The sequence below is a fragment of the Vombatus ursinus genome, unplaced genomic scaffold (genome assembly GCF_900497805.2).
Source record: "Vombatus ursinus unplaced genomic scaffold, bare-nosed wombat genome assembly UNPS02014821.1, whole genome shotgun sequence".
In the NCBI taxonomy this organism is placed as follows: Eukaryota; Metazoa; Chordata; class Mammalia; order Diprotodontia; family Vombatidae; genus Vombatus; species Vombatus ursinus.
In genome coordinates this window covers 40988719-41006976 of record NW_020954599.1, presented here as the reverse complement: position 1 = coordinate 41006976, position 18258 = coordinate 40988719, and the positions used below count along the sequence as shown (strand labels likewise).

General features: G+C 38.7%; 1 protein-coding gene across 1 annotated transcript in view; it reads right to left on the bottom strand.

Annotated features, from left to right (window-relative positions):
- Positions 1–15997, bottom strand: part of VEGFC (vascular endothelial growth factor C) — a 155916-nt gene extending 139919 nt beyond the window's left edge. Inside the window, exon 1 of the mRNA XM_027837635.1 lies at positions 15204–15997. Within this exon, the coding sequence (XP_027693436.1) occupies positions 15204–15347 (144 nt within the window). The 5' untranslated portion in view covers positions 15348–15997. The remainder of the gene's footprint in view (positions 1–15203) is intronic.
- Positions 15998–18258: the final 2261 nt, after the last annotated feature.

Sequence of the window (18258 nt, the reverse complement as noted above, 5' to 3'; positions counted from 1 at the left end):
TGAGGAAATAAGAACATATAAGGAAAAAGAGGTACATTCTGGAAATGGAAAGAACCAGTTACATTATTGGATAGCAGTCAAAATATTAGAGAGGGCAAACAGAATGGAATAGAAAATACTTGCAGTCATTCTGGACACCAAAACAAGAATAGGAAATGTTGCCATATTTAACTGAAACTCATCTAGACATCTACCTTTAACTTTTGCCTGCTAAAAAGTTTGGTGAAAATGAGTATTGTAGTATGGAGGTCTATGATTATCAAGCACATTCTATCTTGATGAATCAACAGAAAATGTAAGGATTTCCCACACCAACTAGTGATTTTTCTTGTTCTGATTCAATACTCCAGAACCTCTCTGATTTAGACTTAATGCAAATCCTTAAGATGCCATAAAATATAGAATTTACACATAATAATCACTTGACCTCTAAATTAGCAGTAGCAGATAAATCTAGCTATATAGATAAACCAGGAAAGTTAGACTAACCAGCCTAATCACTATGGGATTGTTTCACCTAATTCGGTTTATTCAATAAGGTACAAGTGAAAAAAGCTTCCAGAAACTGCTAAAGCTCCCTAAAGCATAAAATTTACATACGACACCTGGTTCATTTTTAAATTTGAAGAAACAAAGCTATCTCTACACACCATAGGAAACTAAGAAGCCCTTAAGAGATAAGCTGGGGAATTAAAAGAGGTTGTTGTAGGTGCCCTGTTGACTGCTAATTGATTAAGAGATAAAAGAAAATGCTCAGAAAAAAATAGAAAAAGTATAAAAGGGACACAAACCAACAGAGCAATTTTGTTGTTACCTCATTTGAGTATAATATAAATCAAAGTTAAATTGCATTGAATTGAACAATCCAGTTTACTGTTGGATTCTACTATTTTTGTTGGATCTTTCTCTTCTTTCCAGATTCATACAGAGGTCGTTCCCCAATATTCTGTCCTTGATTCTGTCATCATCATCATCATCACCACCACCATCTTCTTCTTCTTTCTTCTCTCTCTCTTTCTCCTCCCCCCAATTTCATTTAATTTAAATTGTTTTGAACATCATCTCCACATAGATAATCCCCAACTTTATTTATTACTACTACCATTATTACTTCAGAGCAAGGACAGGTAAATTTTGATAAGAGGTAATAAAGCAAGAACAAGCTAGCTGGCACTGTGGATACAATGCTGCATCTGGATTCAGGAAGAACTGAGTTCAAATGTGAACTCAAATGAGAGTGACAACTAGATATCTTTGAGTTGAGTAAGCATAAATAAAAAATGGAAGAAGGACAGTAGCATCACAAAGGCAACCATGGGTCTATATTACTCCTAAATTTCAGTGTATTTCTGTTTCTAAAAGTCGTCTGCCCTTCCTTCCTCTACGACATCTCAAACACTTAATTTTGCCACATTACCTTCTTTCCATTGTCCTTCCCCACAGAAGAATTCATAGTTTTCCACATTTCTGTAGCTCAATCAACTTTGACACATACATACCTTCGATGTTTCTTTATATCCTATATATGTGTGTGTATGTATGAACATGATCACACATGCATGAAGATGGACAGATGGCATACTATTAAATGACTTAAAAAAAAGCCAAATGTACCCAAAAGCCCTTACAGTCTTCTTACATAAATGTCTCTTCCAGTAGCTATGTTCTGCACTTCCTAACTACAAACTCCACATGCCAGTAAGTTTGAATTCATGGGCAAGAATTCAACATCATTTAGCAATAAGTCATTACAATTGTTGCCAAATTAAATTCAGAAGATGGTGTTAATTCCAGCACAGAAAATAACATTGTTACCATCATCATTTTTCAACGCAAGACACAAGCTTGCCTGTGAAGATGCAAATGAAGCCAGATTGCAAAAGGGAAAGATCTGAGAGTTGTTTAACTTGGATTGTTATCACTTTACATTCTGGTTTGTGTTTGAGTATGAGACATTCTACATTTAAATTGTTAGGATGCTTTCCCTAGGCATAAGCATCCAAAAGTTTGAACTTTAAGAGTAAATCTATTTTCACCCATACTTCATTTAATATATATATTTAAACAGAAAATTCAACACTTTCAATTTAGGAAATTTTCTAATACATTGTGATTTAGTCATTCTAAGAGTTCTAGTTTTCTCATCCATCAAATAAAAGAATCAGACCAAGATGGGCTCTAGGTTGCCGGTGAAGGGCCTTGAGTCCATGTCATAAAAGAAGTGGATGAAAGAACTGGGCATACTTCGCATGAAGAAGAGAAGAAGCAGGGGGGAATGAGAGAGCTGTTTTCAGCTATCTGAAGAGCTGTCGTGTGTAGGAAGGATTTGAATGGGTCTCTTTGGCCCCAGAGGAGGGCAGAACGAGGAGCAATGAGTGGGAGGTACAAAGAGGCAAATTTTGGACTAATGTCAGGAAAAAACCATTACCAATTAGAGCCGTCCAAATGTGCAAAGTGCTGCTTCAAGAGGTGATGGATTCCCTTTCTTGGAAATCCGCAAACAGAAGCTAAATGACCACTTAGCAGCACTGTTATATTGGAGATTCCTCTCACATAAAGGTTGAACTTGATAGCTGCAGAGGTCCCTTCCAACACTCCAATTTTATTTCATTCTCTTTCTTTATTGCTGTTAAATCCTATAATTCCAAGAATAATTCTAGTAATATCTAAGCTAAACTTTCTGAAATAGATCTGCATTGCATATATGCAGATATGTATGTATATATGTATACATAGGTATATATATATACACATACGCACACTCACACACACTCACACACATATATGTGTGTATGTATTGAAAGACAGGGAGACAGAGAGAGAAAAAGAGACAGACAGACAGACAGACAGCTTGAATAGTTTAAGACTTTTGGAACAGCCCATAGACACATACCTCCAAGATTCATAGGCTCATACCTTGAGAGCCAGAAGGGATTTTGGGTACATTCTGGTCCAATCCTTTCATTTTACAGATGAAGAAAGTAAGACCCCAAAAGGTGAAGCTACTTGCTCTTAGTCACATAGCTATTAAGAGGCAGAACCAGGATTTGTATCCAAGTCATTTGAGTACTTCACCTTCTCTGGTTTACTTTCATCCCTAAGACTCTCAGAAGGTATGAATCAGCAAGTATGGATTGGAGAGTTACTTTGTGCTCAACACTATTCTAGGTGTTATGAGAGATACAAAAGAAGTTGATGATAAATTTCTAAGTCTGAAGATACTTTACAAGCTAATTTAATGTTTTTATGGATGAGGTAATGATGTAAAAGGATGCAAAAAGAAAACTCAACACTGACTGCCTCACAACCCAAGGAGTCATTCTGCCTAAACAGGAGTTAGGGAGAGAACAGAATCCAGGGACAACTTTTCTCCTGTGGATATTCCAGCTGTGAGGGCCCCAAGGTAATGGTGGGTATATATAGAATGCACAGCTGGTGAAGACTATTCCATTTAAATTATTCATCAACCCAGAAATTTGTACTATCAAACCTAAGTAAGCCTACCCTATTTGTCCACAGAGTTAAGAGGGTGGTCAACAAAAAAAAAGACAGATCACCACAGATGTACTACAACTTGTCTGGATGGTGATATGATAGTCAGAAGAAACTGTAGGAAGAGCTTATGCACTTACCCAGAAAGTTCTTATTCCTATATGATAGAATATATTGAAGGTACACTATATATAACGTTGTGGTTTGATGCTATGGACTGCGTATCTGAATATTACCTATCAATGCAACTTTGACTTATATATGGCCTCTGTGCTTCATCTACAGAGGATAACTTTAGCATAGCCATCATGTGCTGTGTCCTCACTATGCATGCTCAGGACAACTTGGAAGGACTGCAATTTTTCTGGTTTTGTTTTGTTTTTACAGAAGTCTTATTTGAACGTGAGACTGCATCTTCTGCCCTGACTGAGCCCTGCCTGTGATCGCTCATGGGAGAAATTGCCAAGACTCCATTTTCCATGAGACTATATGGCAAGGAAGCAAAGCGATATGGGGAAAAGGTAGGATGCGATTTTAAGGGAGAGTTCTGTTGTACTGCGGACCATGTCAACAGGTCAGAGAAGCAACTAAGATGACCAAAGGGGGTGTCTAGGAATTCAGGAGTCCTGGAGTGTGCCTGAGGGCCCACAAAGCAAGGAAAGAGGACAATTAAGCTGTAGGTAAACTTCAGAGGCCAGTTGATTATACCAGCAGAGGTGTAGGCCCTAAATGAGCAAAATATCATTACCTTCAGGCTAAAAAGGAACCTTCCTCCATGAGTAGTGAATTTGGAGGAATTTATTTCCCAAATTACCCAAGAATGAAAGAAGATGAGATTGTGTTTGCTCAGGAATGTATGTAATCATAAGATCACAGAGTTTGAGCTGGAAAGGATGTTAGTGGTCCCTTAGTCCAATATTATTATCCCATTATTTCACCGTACATTTCAGTCCCGGTTAAATTACTATTAAATTTTAATTAATTAATTACTATTTTCATTGCTTGTGTCTGTAAGTATGAGGATCAAATGAATATCTAGAAGCAAGTTCATGTTATAGTTTTCCAGATTCAAAATGGTGTTTGTAGGGGAAGCAAAGTAGGGGCGAAATGAGTCAAACAAGGTGAATTACTACTAAAATTATGCATGGTTTGAATCTGGGCCCAAGACAGTTGAAAGTGCGATAGAGGTGACATAAAATAACAGAAAACATTTTTTTCCTCAACTGTTTCTTTCATTTTTATATGTTACTCAAGTGACTCTATTTGATTTTTTTTTTTTACTTTACATATTTATTGTTAAAATTTTCCAGGAGGTTAATATAATTTTGGGACTACATGGTACTCTTCTCTTTTCTGTTGACCTAAAGAATTACTGTTTTCACCTCAGAACATTTATTTTCATATATTTCTACTTTACTTTGTGTTCTTATTTAATAAACTGTTTGATCATTTTAATCAAACAAAACCTGATGGTAAGATATTTGCCTAAGATATGCATCATTGTGTATATGTGTGTGTGTGTTTGTGTGACCACTATTTATACTTATTAGGTTTAAAGCATGAGCCATAAGTGTAAGGTTTTTAATGTAGTTTAGAAATGAATCTAAAAACAACAGTGAAAGGTGAACATAATAAACCAGAGAAAGATACTTGTTGTTTTTCTCCCCACAGTGGCTAACACAGTCACACAGTCACACAGTCACATACACACACATACACACACACACACGTATGTAGTAGGGAATAAATTATTTGTTGGGTGAGTGAATCAGATTTTTCATCCTTAAAGTATGGAGTTGACTCTACATGGCTGAAGAATGTTTGTAGGGGGAAATTCATCAAAGGGATTTTAAGCTAATGGGAAAGAATCTAAGAAAATGATTTCACATTACAATACTTTATATGTTACATGTTCACTTGAAAGGTTGTACTCAAAAGGACTTGCTTCTAATCCAGTGGAAGTGCATAAAAAGTTCTACCACTGGGGCCAATATTAGTGAACATTGTTATCAGTAACTTGGATGGCTAATTAAAGGCATAATTGATTTGTCAATATCTTGGATGTAAAATTACTACTTTAACACAAGAAAAACTGTTTTGGAAGCTACATTAACCCTTTGGTACCACTAATGTACAACTAAGGAACTTGAAAAATCATTCACTAAAATAATCACTTACAGGCATTTTTAAAGCAGTCACTTGTGCATGATCCTATAGTGAATGCTTCAGCAAAACAGAAAGTCTCTGGTCTCCAGCAGATGCCTATACAAAGATACAGTTCTAATGGATTCTATCTATGATGATGTTATACACTGAAATATAGTATACATTATCCGAGAACACATGCAAGAAAGAATAAATGATAAAAGAAACCATTAAAAAATACCTAGAAGCTTTGGATAAATTAAACTTTTAAAGAAGACCATTTATATCTCAGTGCTTGAAGAAATTCTATACTGACTTGTCATTATAGTTAATTAAATACGCTTTGATATGTCCTGTATGTAAAGCTAGATTTTCAGAAGCTGATTTTGCTTAAGTACATCTCACATAGAAAGCATAGCTACTAGGGGTGATTCAACTGGGAAAAATTACAATAGCAAATGCCTGGAAAAGGGAGGAGAAATCTGACCTCTGCTAACTAAACCCACACCTCAAAGACATTCATTTGTGAAAGGTCATAGGGAATACTTCCAGCACTCCTATAGTGAAGTTACACAAAAGAATTAAGGTAGCCATGAAAAGTGACTAATTAATTCCAGGAATTCTTACTGAGCATCATGCTAAGCCTCTGGATCTTGCTGTACCAATAATGAATTAACTCTATGTCATAACCTATTTTTGGCTAGAAGGCGCACTTAAGAAAGTTCAAGTTTATTTCAGGTAATTAATTGCCTTGGTGGGAAATTAGACTACAGGTGAATGATACTGGTTGGTTCTTCACTGTATTTGAATACATAAGACCTGGATTCAAATTCTGACTTCATTACTTTCTACTTGTGTGACATTAGGCAGGTCACTTAACTTGCATGAGCCTTGTTTTCTCTAACTGTAAAATAGGAGGTTAGATCATCTCCAAGGTTACCTTCACCTCTAAATGTTATAAAACAAGCATTTCAAGGTCAAACAGTGCAAAATTAAAGAGCATGGATGAACATTAACTCAACTAAAACTTACAATATGCTTTTAAAAAATGCTCTCCAAGGCAAGACATCCTCACTTCCATTCTGTATTATTTTGGAAACATGGCATGTAAGAGAGGATGTGAATAATAGACAATATACAAAGAAATACCATTTCAGCATGTGAATGTACTCAGGAAGTAGAACACAAAGAAAAGGGTGGCAGTATCCCAGCTCTCCACTGTTAGCTGTCTGCCCCCTGAATCACCTCCAGCTAATTACATTTAGGGGCTATAAAAATAGTCATCTCGGTGAATCTGGACATGTGTGAAATGTTAGTAAGAGAAAGCAAAAGGACATTTTTTTTTCCTATTCCCACACAGACTCTACATTTCTGAATTTTTAAATCTCCTCTCCAGGCAGCCAAGAGTGGGCAGATGGCAAGGATGATCTGTGGGAATCTGTAGAATGCCAGACAAAGGTTATTGATGCTGCAACATATGGATGGTGCAGAGATGGCACTTAGTAGATAAAAACTCCTACACTTCTTGTTAGTTATTAACAAGATGTTGGAACATTAGGCTGCAAGGGCCTTAGAAAATTTTACAGCTGAAGAAACAGAGGTGCAGTGACTTAACTTTATGTCACACAATGACCCAAGTTTATCTTTAAATTTTACTATGCCAGGTAACAAGATGTACTTACACTATTTTGGCTATGAATTATGGTAGTATTTGTTAATGTTTCAACATTTACCAAACATCATACTTACACAGTTTTAAATCCTGTTGATTTAATTCCATTCTTTCCTTTTAAATAAGAACAAATTATTTGCTGGCTTCAGTTGAATTGAATTTGTAATGCTCACCTTGGTGATCTTATTCTTTAAAGCTATTTCAAATCTGATGAATATACTACTCATCAGCTTTCCCTACAAACTAGTTCCTGATTTTTTTAACTGTCAAGGGTGCCAGCATCATTCCAGTCACCCAGGCTTGAAAGCATGAATTACTTCTCCTTCTTCAACATCCAATCAGTCACTCACTTCTGTCAATTGAGTCTTCCTTCACAATCTCTCTCACATTCTTCCAAGTCATTCCATTTCCCACTGCCTCAACCTCTCATTACTTTGAGCCTGGGTTATTGCACTAATCTTCTAACCCAGGCATCTAATCTCTAGTCTCCCTCACCTTTCTCCCACTCTCCATGCATCCATTCAGTATATTGTTTCCAGATTAAGGTTCTTAACAGATTCATCGGTCACACCTTTCACTAGTTTAGGAAAGTCAAAAAACATCTCTTAAGGAATGGTAATTGGGTTGATCTAGGAAGGAGTGCATTCTAGCCATGGAATATGGAATATTTACAACATGCTCACAGTGTGTAAAATGCCCTCTTTGAGAGAAATTTGGCTGAAGTATAGAGTATGAGAGGGGGAGTAATATGTAATCAGTCTGGAAAGAGGTTTTGGAACCAGACTGTGAAGATATTTCAATAACAAATAGAAGAGATTGTGTTTGATTCTAGCAGCAATGAAGAAACACTGAAGGTCCCTGAACAGTGTGTGGTATGGTCCAACGTGAGCTTCAGGAATATCAGTGTGGAAGTTGCATGGAAAATGGACTAGAAGAGGAAAGACTTGATTCAGGGAAATAAACTCAGATGCTATTCAAATAGTCTAAGCAAAAATGATGAGGATTGAACTAGGATGAATTAGGAAAAAAAGTGAGGAAGAGGATGCTGATAGAGTGTCAGGCCTGGATGGAGTCATCCTCATGAGTTCAAATATGGCCTTAGATACTCACTAGTTGTGTGACCTTGGGCAAGTCACTTAACCCTGTTTGCCTCAGTTTCTTCATCTGTAAAATGAGCTGGAGAAGGTAATGGCAAATCACTCTAGTATCTTTGCCAAGAAAACCCCAAATGGTATCAGGAAAAGTCACACATGACCTAACACAACTCAACAACAACAAGGTGATAGTTGTGAGAGATGTTGAGGTGATACAATAGGCAAGATTTGGCAAGTTATTAGTTTGGGGCAGTGAGAGTGAAGATTTGAGGATATGTATCTATTTTTACATATTTATATATGTATTTTTTCCCTAATAGGTAGGATGTAAGCTCTTAGAGGGCAGAGGCAGCCTCCATTCTTGTTTGCCCAGAAAGGCAGAATGGCAAAATAAAGAGGGGGCCTTGAATCCAGGACCACCAAGGTTCAAGTTCTACTTAGGACATATCCTACATGGGTAAGTCACTTAACTTCCCAGGCCACAAATATCAAATGTGTCTCCTGCATGTTATGGGCTCACAAGGCTCCTGAGTGCAATGAGAACCAAATTAAAATGTAAGTGGGAAATATATAAGAAAACAAATAGCATTATAATAAAATATAGTTAATATTACATTCTGAAACTAAGTCAATATGTGGCCAGCAGAAATCTTTAGGTACAGATTAGTGCCTCCCACTTCTATTTGAATTTAACACCACTGCTCTAGGCAATGTTTTTATAAGCCATAGATGATATACCAACCTGCATAAATACAGAAAGCTCTTCATCAGGAGTTCCCTGTTCTAATGAAATCACAGATTGGGTCCCTATCCCTCTTCCACCCTTATCATCAATATCCAGCATAGTGCCTGGAACAGAGTAGGTGCTTAATAAATGTATGATGTTGATACCCAAGTTGCAAAGCTAGATGATTGCCTTTGACAGAAATAGTTTAGTTAACAGAGGCAGCTAGGTGGCACAGTGGATAGAGCACCAGCCCTGGAGTCAGGAGGACCTAAGTTCAAATCTGGCCTCAGACACATAACACTTACTAGCTGTGTGAGTCTGGGCAAGTCACTTAACCCCATTGCCTAGCCAAAAAAAAGAAAGAAGAAAAGAAAAAAAGAAATAGGTTAGCTAAGATAAATAGGTTAGCGATTTTAGTTGAAAAGGATGGAAGTCTGGTTTGGGATATCTTATGCCTCAAATATACAGGTGGAGATTTCAACGAACCAATTGGTATTGAGGCCAGGACAGAATAAACTCCAAACTCCAGGGTTTCATAATCAGGCCCTAAATTATCTCTCTACATTCATCTTCCACACCTCCCTCACACAACCAAATGCTCTAGCCAAACTGCTTTACTCATTGTCTCAACCATATGTCATGCAAATGACCACCTCCATGCCTTTGCTCACAGCTCACCCTCTATCTGGAACATATTTGTGAAACCTCTCTTCTTATTGAATAAAGTCCTACTTGAGTTCTACCTTTCTTATGGAGCTTTCCCTGGTTGCCATAACTGCAGCAATCTCTTCTATCTTTAGGCTTTTGTAGCACTTATTGTTTGTCATATGCTTTTAATATTTACTGTAAGCTATTTTCATGCCTGTTTACATTTCCGATATGCTCTTTATTTTCAATCAGACTATAGCCTCCTTGAGGAGAAATCATGCTTTTCACCTGTTTATCTCTATAGCACATTACCTGGCACCAAAGTAGGCATTTGAACAAATATTTGATGATGATGGGGCACTGGACTGGGAGCAGGAGATTTGGGTTTTAGTCCTGATTCTCTTTAATGACTTTATTTAAACCACTTAATCTTTATGGGCTTCAGTTTCCTCATCTATAAAATGAGGTGATTGGGATAAGTTAGATGCTCTCTAAGGCCCCCTTCCACTTAGAACATTCTGTGATTTTATAACATATTGGTTATCAAAGAATACAGACAAATCATTTAGAAAACGTGATCTCAGTCAAAAATCTAGCTAGTATCTGCTAGTAACTACTAGACAATGTCAGATACATAAAGAGGCCTCATGGCACAGTAGGTAGAGTTCTAAACTTGGAGTGAGAAAGAGATTAAAATTCTTCCTCAGACACTTACTAGCTTTTTGACCTTGGGAGATGTCAGTGCTTAGCCCCATCACTTAGCACTGCACCTCAAATGGGTAGGTGCTTAATAAATGTTTAGTGAATGACTGATTAAATTCATTTAACTTCTCTCATCTTCAGTTTCCTCCTCTCTAAAATTGAAATAATAATAACACCTACTTCACAGTGTTGTGAAGATCAGACAAGATAATGTATATAAACCTTAAAGCACTACATGAATGTGAGCTATTGTCATTATTATACAAAACTTATAAGACATGGCCCCATTTACATGTAAAGACATAACTGTAATACAATGTAAATGGTTATAAATAAAAGAGATACAGATGATAAAGACAAGAAAAATAGAATATTATGCATATATATAACTTCACTTATCATAGCTTACTTTACTCTGAAGTACCATAGCCAAAAGCCTTGCAACTAGATTATTTTAAAATCATTATTACGGGGGGCAGCTAGGTGGCGCAGTGGATAGAGCACAGGCCCTGAAGTCAGGAGAACCTGAGTTCAAATCCCGCCTCAGATCAAACACTTGACACATACTAGTTGTGTGACCTTGGGCAAGTCACTTAGCCCCAATTGCCTCACAAAAAAAAAATCATTATTACTATTAAAATTGATCATTCATATGTTAAGCTAGTCAATGTCTATTATGTGAAATACATAATTCCTAAAAATAACTTATCTACAAAAAAGAAAGTTAATTTGTTGTTGTTCAGTAATGTCCAACTCTTCATGATCCCATTTGAGGTTTTCTTGGCAAAGATACTGAAGTGGTTTGCCACTTCCTTCTCCAGTTCATTTTGCAGATGAGGAAACTGAGGCAAACAGAGTTAAGTGACACAGCTATTAAGTGTCTGAGGCCAGATTTGAACTCAAGAAGTTGAGTCTTTTTGACTCCAGGGCCAGCACTCTATCCACTGTGCCACCCAGCTGCCCCTATTAATCCTTTCCATTTTCATGACAATATCAGAATGTCTTTATTAGCTCAGATCCATAGTATATCTAACCTAGTAAGGAGTATATTGTGCAAGTTATGTCTCTCTTATCACCATCCTCAAAAGTTATACTCTACAATATCCTTAGTTCACTAACTAAACTATTAAAAGTGTCCATGAAGTTATCTAAACCATTTTTTAAAATCAAGATTTTCAGTCCATACTATCTCTTGGGATACTGTTGAAGTATACCACATGGGTGTAGTCTTTTGGGTCACTAAGGCATCACTTAATACCAAAATAACACATTGGGTAGCATGTAGTAATTTCTATTTAGTATATTGTTTTAATTACATTAAACTGACCTCTCTAAAGATGCAAATGTCCTAGCATGAATACAATCCCAACTAATCTCATGTTGACAAGAAGATGGACTGGCCAATTTGCCACATTTTCCTATTACTTTGGATTTGATTAAACTCTTTCATGTTTTCTCCTTTTTCATCCTCCCCCTTTTCTCACCAGTTCTAGCTAAACTTAATCCCAATATAAACACATTTCTTTGCTTTTTTGATTCTTTGCCTGTTTTATTGAGCATTAGAGAAAAAGGTGTTTTTTTAAACCATTTTTAGTTAATTGTACACTTAGGATTACACAGAATGGAAGAGGATCCTGAATTCCAGTGATAATAAAAGAATTAGCAAGACCTGACTCTCATTTCTGGTTTGACCTCTACCTAACTATAGGATCTTGGGCCGATGGAGGGGATAAAATTAACCTTGACTTAAGGCACTATTGGAGATGATATGTAAGCCCCTTAGATTAAAGTATATATGTATAAGTTCCTATGTATGATAGAAAATAAAGAATTAGATTCCCCTAGTGCAAAATCCATCCTTGGTCATAAGTTTGACAAGTAAGGAGATAATCTAATCCTTTGAGATCTCTGGGATTCCAGTAAGCATATTATTGTTCCAGTGATTTGCATGGGAACTGTCTGTGAAGCCAGTGAGTTACAGATCATTTAATGCAGAAGAAATGCACTGATTGGTAACCCTACAGTCTCAGTGGCTTAAAATGGTATGGATTCCTAAAGCCCTGATTAATAAGAAACATAGGTATTAAGAAGTAGAATACAATGTCACTATTACATTCTGTCAAACTATATGTAAACTGAGTTGAAATGAGAAAACATAATTTATATGTACCCCAAACCAGAAATTTAAATTCTTTACTTCAAAAAGGAAAACTCAATTAAGTGACAAGAAGGGATAAGAACTCTTATATAAAGACCAACCTTTTTGTTTAATTAGTTATTCTCTATATTACTAATATTATTTATGCCTTCAGAGATTAAATTTGATTCTTTCTCCTCCCCAGAGGACAATATAACATTCTTACAAACATCCATATACAGAATAACACACTGGAGATAACCAACTCAGTTCTATTAGCTGAATTAGCTGTCTTTCCTGGAAGCACACATACTGTTTGATACTTGCTTTATGGAATGATTTCTCATTTAGGTGTCCCTTTCCATATCCTATTCCTCAGTTCTTCAACGAAACCAAAAGAAATTATTTTTAAAACCACAGAATAGAAATTATGTTTTACTCACACATTCTCCAGTGCTTTGCTTTTCCGGAAAGAGAAAGTGAATATGTGGACATGTGTATTTGGTCCAGATCTGCAATTTCATCCTTATAGGGAAGTCCAACTGTAGAGTTACAGATGAGCAACTCTTCTGTAACTTGAAGTCTTGGAAGGTTATTTGGGGGGCAGGGAGAAGGTAAGTGACTTGTTGGGGGGGAATATTCACAAGTTAAGTGACATCACTTAACCTTTTACACCCAAAGGGTCACAAAGCTAATGTATGTCAGAAGCTGGATCTTCCTGATTCCAAGGTCAGCCTTCTACGCATTATAAAACATTGCTTCACACATCTGCTTAATGTGTGATAATATTCAAAGCATAGGAAAAGTGTAATTCTGCCATGTTGTATTTTAGAGCATTTTTGGTCAGTAAGTCATTCACATCGATGTAGTCATTGTTAGCATCAGCATTAATAAAGGAAACTATGTTCAAAGGGTATAAAACGCATTGTTATTAACTTGTTACACAATTCAGCTTACATTGTCCTAGCTCAAAAGTGTTTTCCACCATTCTATTATTTAACTAAAATAATAATTTGGAGTCAAATTATAAATTATTTAAAGATCATAGTTAGTTAATTGGGCAGTTTCCTTAACTTACTAAATTGAATAGTAGTTGCATATTTTTTAAAAATAGCTAATTAACTCAGAAATGCATTTTCTTTGATTTAGTTCACTGAAAAAATTTACACAACTATGAGAAGACTCATTAAAGTACCTTGCAGTTATCCTTTCCATTCATTCAAATATTCTGAAAACTTTGTTCATGCACATCCAGTGTTTTGATGCTTAAAAATTCAAAATGAACTTGATCAGCATTTTTTTTTTTTTACTTCAGATATTAACTCTAAGGCATAATTTGGCCTATCGGAAAGCAATAGCAATCCACCTGTTCTCTGTAGCCAATAAGTATTTTAAATTGTCATCAGTATCAGACTAGCATACCAACTAATGGTAGCTGAAGATAAATAAAAATAAGAGTAAAGTAGGTGAAAAATAATTCATTGAACTCAGAGTAGACACACCGTGTCACTTGACTTTCTTTCCATCATGCCATAAATTGAAATGGAACGCTATTGTAGAGTTCTACAGACTCTGCTGTACCCATTCACAAAAATTGCTATCTGGGCACATTAAGCAGTTTTAATAAAGTACAATGTATATTATGACATTTTGTTTAAGTACTGTCACACTCTCTCACCAACATCAGGTGTAAGATGCATGCTAAAACCTTCTAGAGTAAGAGTTTTCTTTTGGGAAGATCAAGCAACAACACTTTGAAGGCAAACAAGCTAAATCTCAGGCTGGAAAGTAAGGGCTCTAACTGCTCCTCACCAGCATTTTCAGACTTGGAATTCGTTACACCTCCAGCAAACTTGATTAGTCTTCAGTATATCATTAAAAGATCTCAGAAGTGCAGCTTTGAAAGTGAAAACAACCCTGGTTCCGTAAGGAGGTGATAAGAATCACCTCCAGTTTTCATCTGAAATTGAACAAGCTTCTTTCCCCAAATGTGGTTGTGGCGTCTTAATCCATCCATCATTCCCTAGTTATTGGTCTCTTCTACTCCTTTGGTATTCGTTCCCCTCCCCACCCCCTACAAGGCGCCTGAGTGAGCCTCCCCGCATCGCAGCAACTCAATGAAATCTTGTAGGTTGACTGGTCATCTATGCCCACGGACAAAACTGTCTTCATGTACCATTGATTTGCCGGGGAAGGCGCACTTCTGCTGCCCTGTCTTCGATTGAGCATTACAACAGTTGGGTCATTGGGCAAAGCTCGGCTTTCTATTTGTTGCATCCATTAGGATCACTTTGGTATCACTAGGCACCTCTTTGGGTACTTAACTAAAGTTGTGTAGTCGTGTGCCTAATTTGCAAACGCTTCCTGACCCTCTCGCTCCCCCTCCTTTTGTTTTTAATAGAAGTTTGTAAGTTTCTTCCGTAACAATGAGAACAGATCTATATATCCTTAGCCTCAACTTCCCAAAGGTTACAAGATCACACAAACTTTCTCTTTGGACAGGTTCGTTTAGGGAACTCCATGTGCACACTAGAGGACTCTCCTTCCCCCAGAGGCAGCAGGAGCGGCAGCAGGGACAGCACTTACCTTCGCCTCCCCCAGATCCGGTTCTTCCTCGTAATAGCCCTGTCCCGACTCATAAGCCGCAGCTGCGGCGGGCGCCCGAGGTCCCAGGAGCAGAGCTGCAGCAATCAGGGAGCAGACCAGGGAGAATAATCCCAGCAAGTGCATGGTGAACGGGATCCTTGGGGGGGGGTTGGGGCGGGGTGGGGGAGGGGTGGGGGAGACTAGTGCGTTTACGGGGGGGCAGGGGGTGGGGGCTTGGGTGCCCCTGCAATGATGAGCGCTCCTGGTTTTCCTTGCCCCCAATATCCAGCCAGTAAAAAGCCTGGGGGACGGACAAGAGGCGGCAGCGGTGGCGGCTCCGTTGCGCGGGGGCTCCAAACTTTTTTCAAGTTGCTCTCCAAGTAACTGCTGGGGAAAGTCGGAGCTTGTCAGGTAAAAACCCTCACAGGAAACCGGACATCCGAGTTCTCCTCATTCAGGAGACTGGGAGGTGAAAGGAGAGTAAGAGAGAGAGAGAGAGGAAAAGTCACCCCCTCCTTTTGTTTTTCTTTGGGGAGGGGGGAAGTGCACGAACACACCCCCCCTTTAAAAAGTCTTAAACACCACGGATTGTTCCCCCCCACCCCCCTCCCTCCTTTCCCCTAAGTAACCCCCCGAGGGGGCAGCAGCAGCAGCAACTGGAGAGTCTACAGTGGGGGTATTGGGGTTGTTGGGGGGCGGGGGGCAGAAGCAGCGGCGGAGACTGCTGAGCCTCAGTCCCCTGACTTGGCCAGCTCCGGGGCTCCTTGCAGCGGCACGGGCAGCAGCAGCGGCGGCGGCGGAGGCAGCAGCAGCAGCGGCTGCAGTGTCCCGGGTGCTCGGGCGTCCTCAGCGCGTGGAGCTGTGCGGCCGCGGCAGCGGCAACAGCAACAGCGGCGGTCGCAGGGGGAGGGCATGACTGATGCGCCCTCTGCCTGCGCTTATGTGAGAGAAAGCGGCTGACGGAGGGAGCGGGTGAGCCCTATCCTCCCTCCCCTCTCACTTTCCCTCGGAAGCCTCTCGCACTCGAGCTCCCTCCCCCCACCCACTTTCTTACCCCTCCCCCTCCATGTGCAGTCCCCTTGCCTCGTCTTGGCTGTAGGAGCAGAAACCTCAGCCCGTGGGACTGGCCCGTCCCTAAGAGGAAAGGCGGCAATATTCTCTTCCCTAGCTTTAGAGGCTTGTGTGGCTGCGCTAGGTAAAGTTGCATGGAATGGGGAAATGGGTGAACTTGGGACATGGGTGCCTACCCCTTGCAGGCTTTTGCAAGTCCCCGGAACCTCTCCAGCTCCTTGCAAGCCTCTTCTTGCTTCCCCTGGCTACAGGCTTTAGCGCTGCCTGGGAGTTCTAAGTGAGAGTTCCAAGTGAAAGTCATCACCAGCATGGCGGAGATCCCGCGGGAGATACCCCCTCTCCCCTGCCCTTCTCCTTTGTAGGAACTGGGAGTTATGGGGCGGGAGCAAGAACAGAGGGTGTTAGCCGGAAAAAAAATCAATGAAGAGTGTTGTCATTTTGGATGAGCTAAATCTTAAACTTCGGGCAGTTGGCAATTGGGGAAGAGATAGTGGTCCTTAAGAAAAGCCCTATAAGCCAATGTCTGGATTTCTGCTTCCTGTTAAGGACACAACCGCTTATGTACTGAGTATCTGCAGGTAAGCTTAGCCTGAGAGCTCCTGGGCACACTAGTATGAAGTGATTTTTGCAGTAGGAAGCAGTATTTAAAATGATACATTTCCAGCCGGGGGAGACCTAGTCTAATATCCTGCCTTCATAGATGAAGAAATTGAGGCCCACAGAGGTTGTGTATTGCTCAAGGCCATACAGAAAGGAACAGGATTTGGACATCTATGTGTCCTTAAGTCAAGGTCCCTTGACTCCAGTGCTAACACTTTCAAAGACACTACACTCTCTCACCACTGGAAAAATGTTTGAGTGATTGATTCCACTGGATGGAAGTCACTGGTGGACACCAAATTCTGGTGCTTAATATTATAGTGCTTTACACCTAATAAACACTTAATAAAGGTTCATTGATTATCTACCACCTTAAACTAATTTTGAGTTCTGGGGGTAAAATGTGCCGCAATTTCCCTTTCCTTTATAAATCTGCATTACAATGGTGTTTAAATATTGTCTAAGGTAACTAACAATATTTGTCAATTAAATGATTTGAGTGTGCAGAGATGTTGCCTCTTTCCTTGTTCCCTTCACCTCTTCTTTTTCTTTTCTTCCTCTTCTGTTCCTTTATATATATTTCCATCTGCTCTTCATTTCTTTTCTCACCCACATTGTTTTATTCAAATTCTCTTACTCTCACCAGTTTTTATTCTAGGCCAAACACAAGGACAGAAATAAATACCGAAGAAAAATGGTGCTTGTCTTATCCAAAAGATAATCTTAGGCACATTGGTAATGCCTTGGAAAGCACACTACATGTACAATGAGAGGACCTAAGCTCAAATTCTGTCTGTCTTGGGCAAGTCACTTCATTTGACTGGGTCTCATTTTATTTTGCTGTAACATGAGATCTTTGGATTGCATGACCCAATGAGGTTCTTTCCTACTCTAAATCTATGAACTAGAAATAGTATTATCTTATACTGTCATTGAGGTATCTCTGGAAACCTTATAGGGAATATATAGTCACTATTTTCATTCACTCATCCAACAAACATTCCTTAATTACATTCAATTCAATAAGTATATATTAGTCATTTACAAGGCACCATGCTAGGTACTATGAATACAAAGACAGAAAAACAGAAGGGCTTTACTTCTGTAATGGGTACAAAGAGAGTTATAAAATTTAAATGACACTCTCCTAACAGGTTTATAAGTCTAGTAAGTAGCTTGTATTTATATACCATTTTATAGTCACAAAACATTTTCCTCACAATAACACTATGAGAGAGATATTGTGAGAATATTTCCATTTTACCTATAAGGAAATGTGGTCCCAAGAAATAAGGAGTTTGCACAGTTATATAGCTAGCATGTAGCCAAGTCTGAAGTTGAACAGGTTTTCTGATTCAAATTCCCATGAAGATTTGCCTCCCAC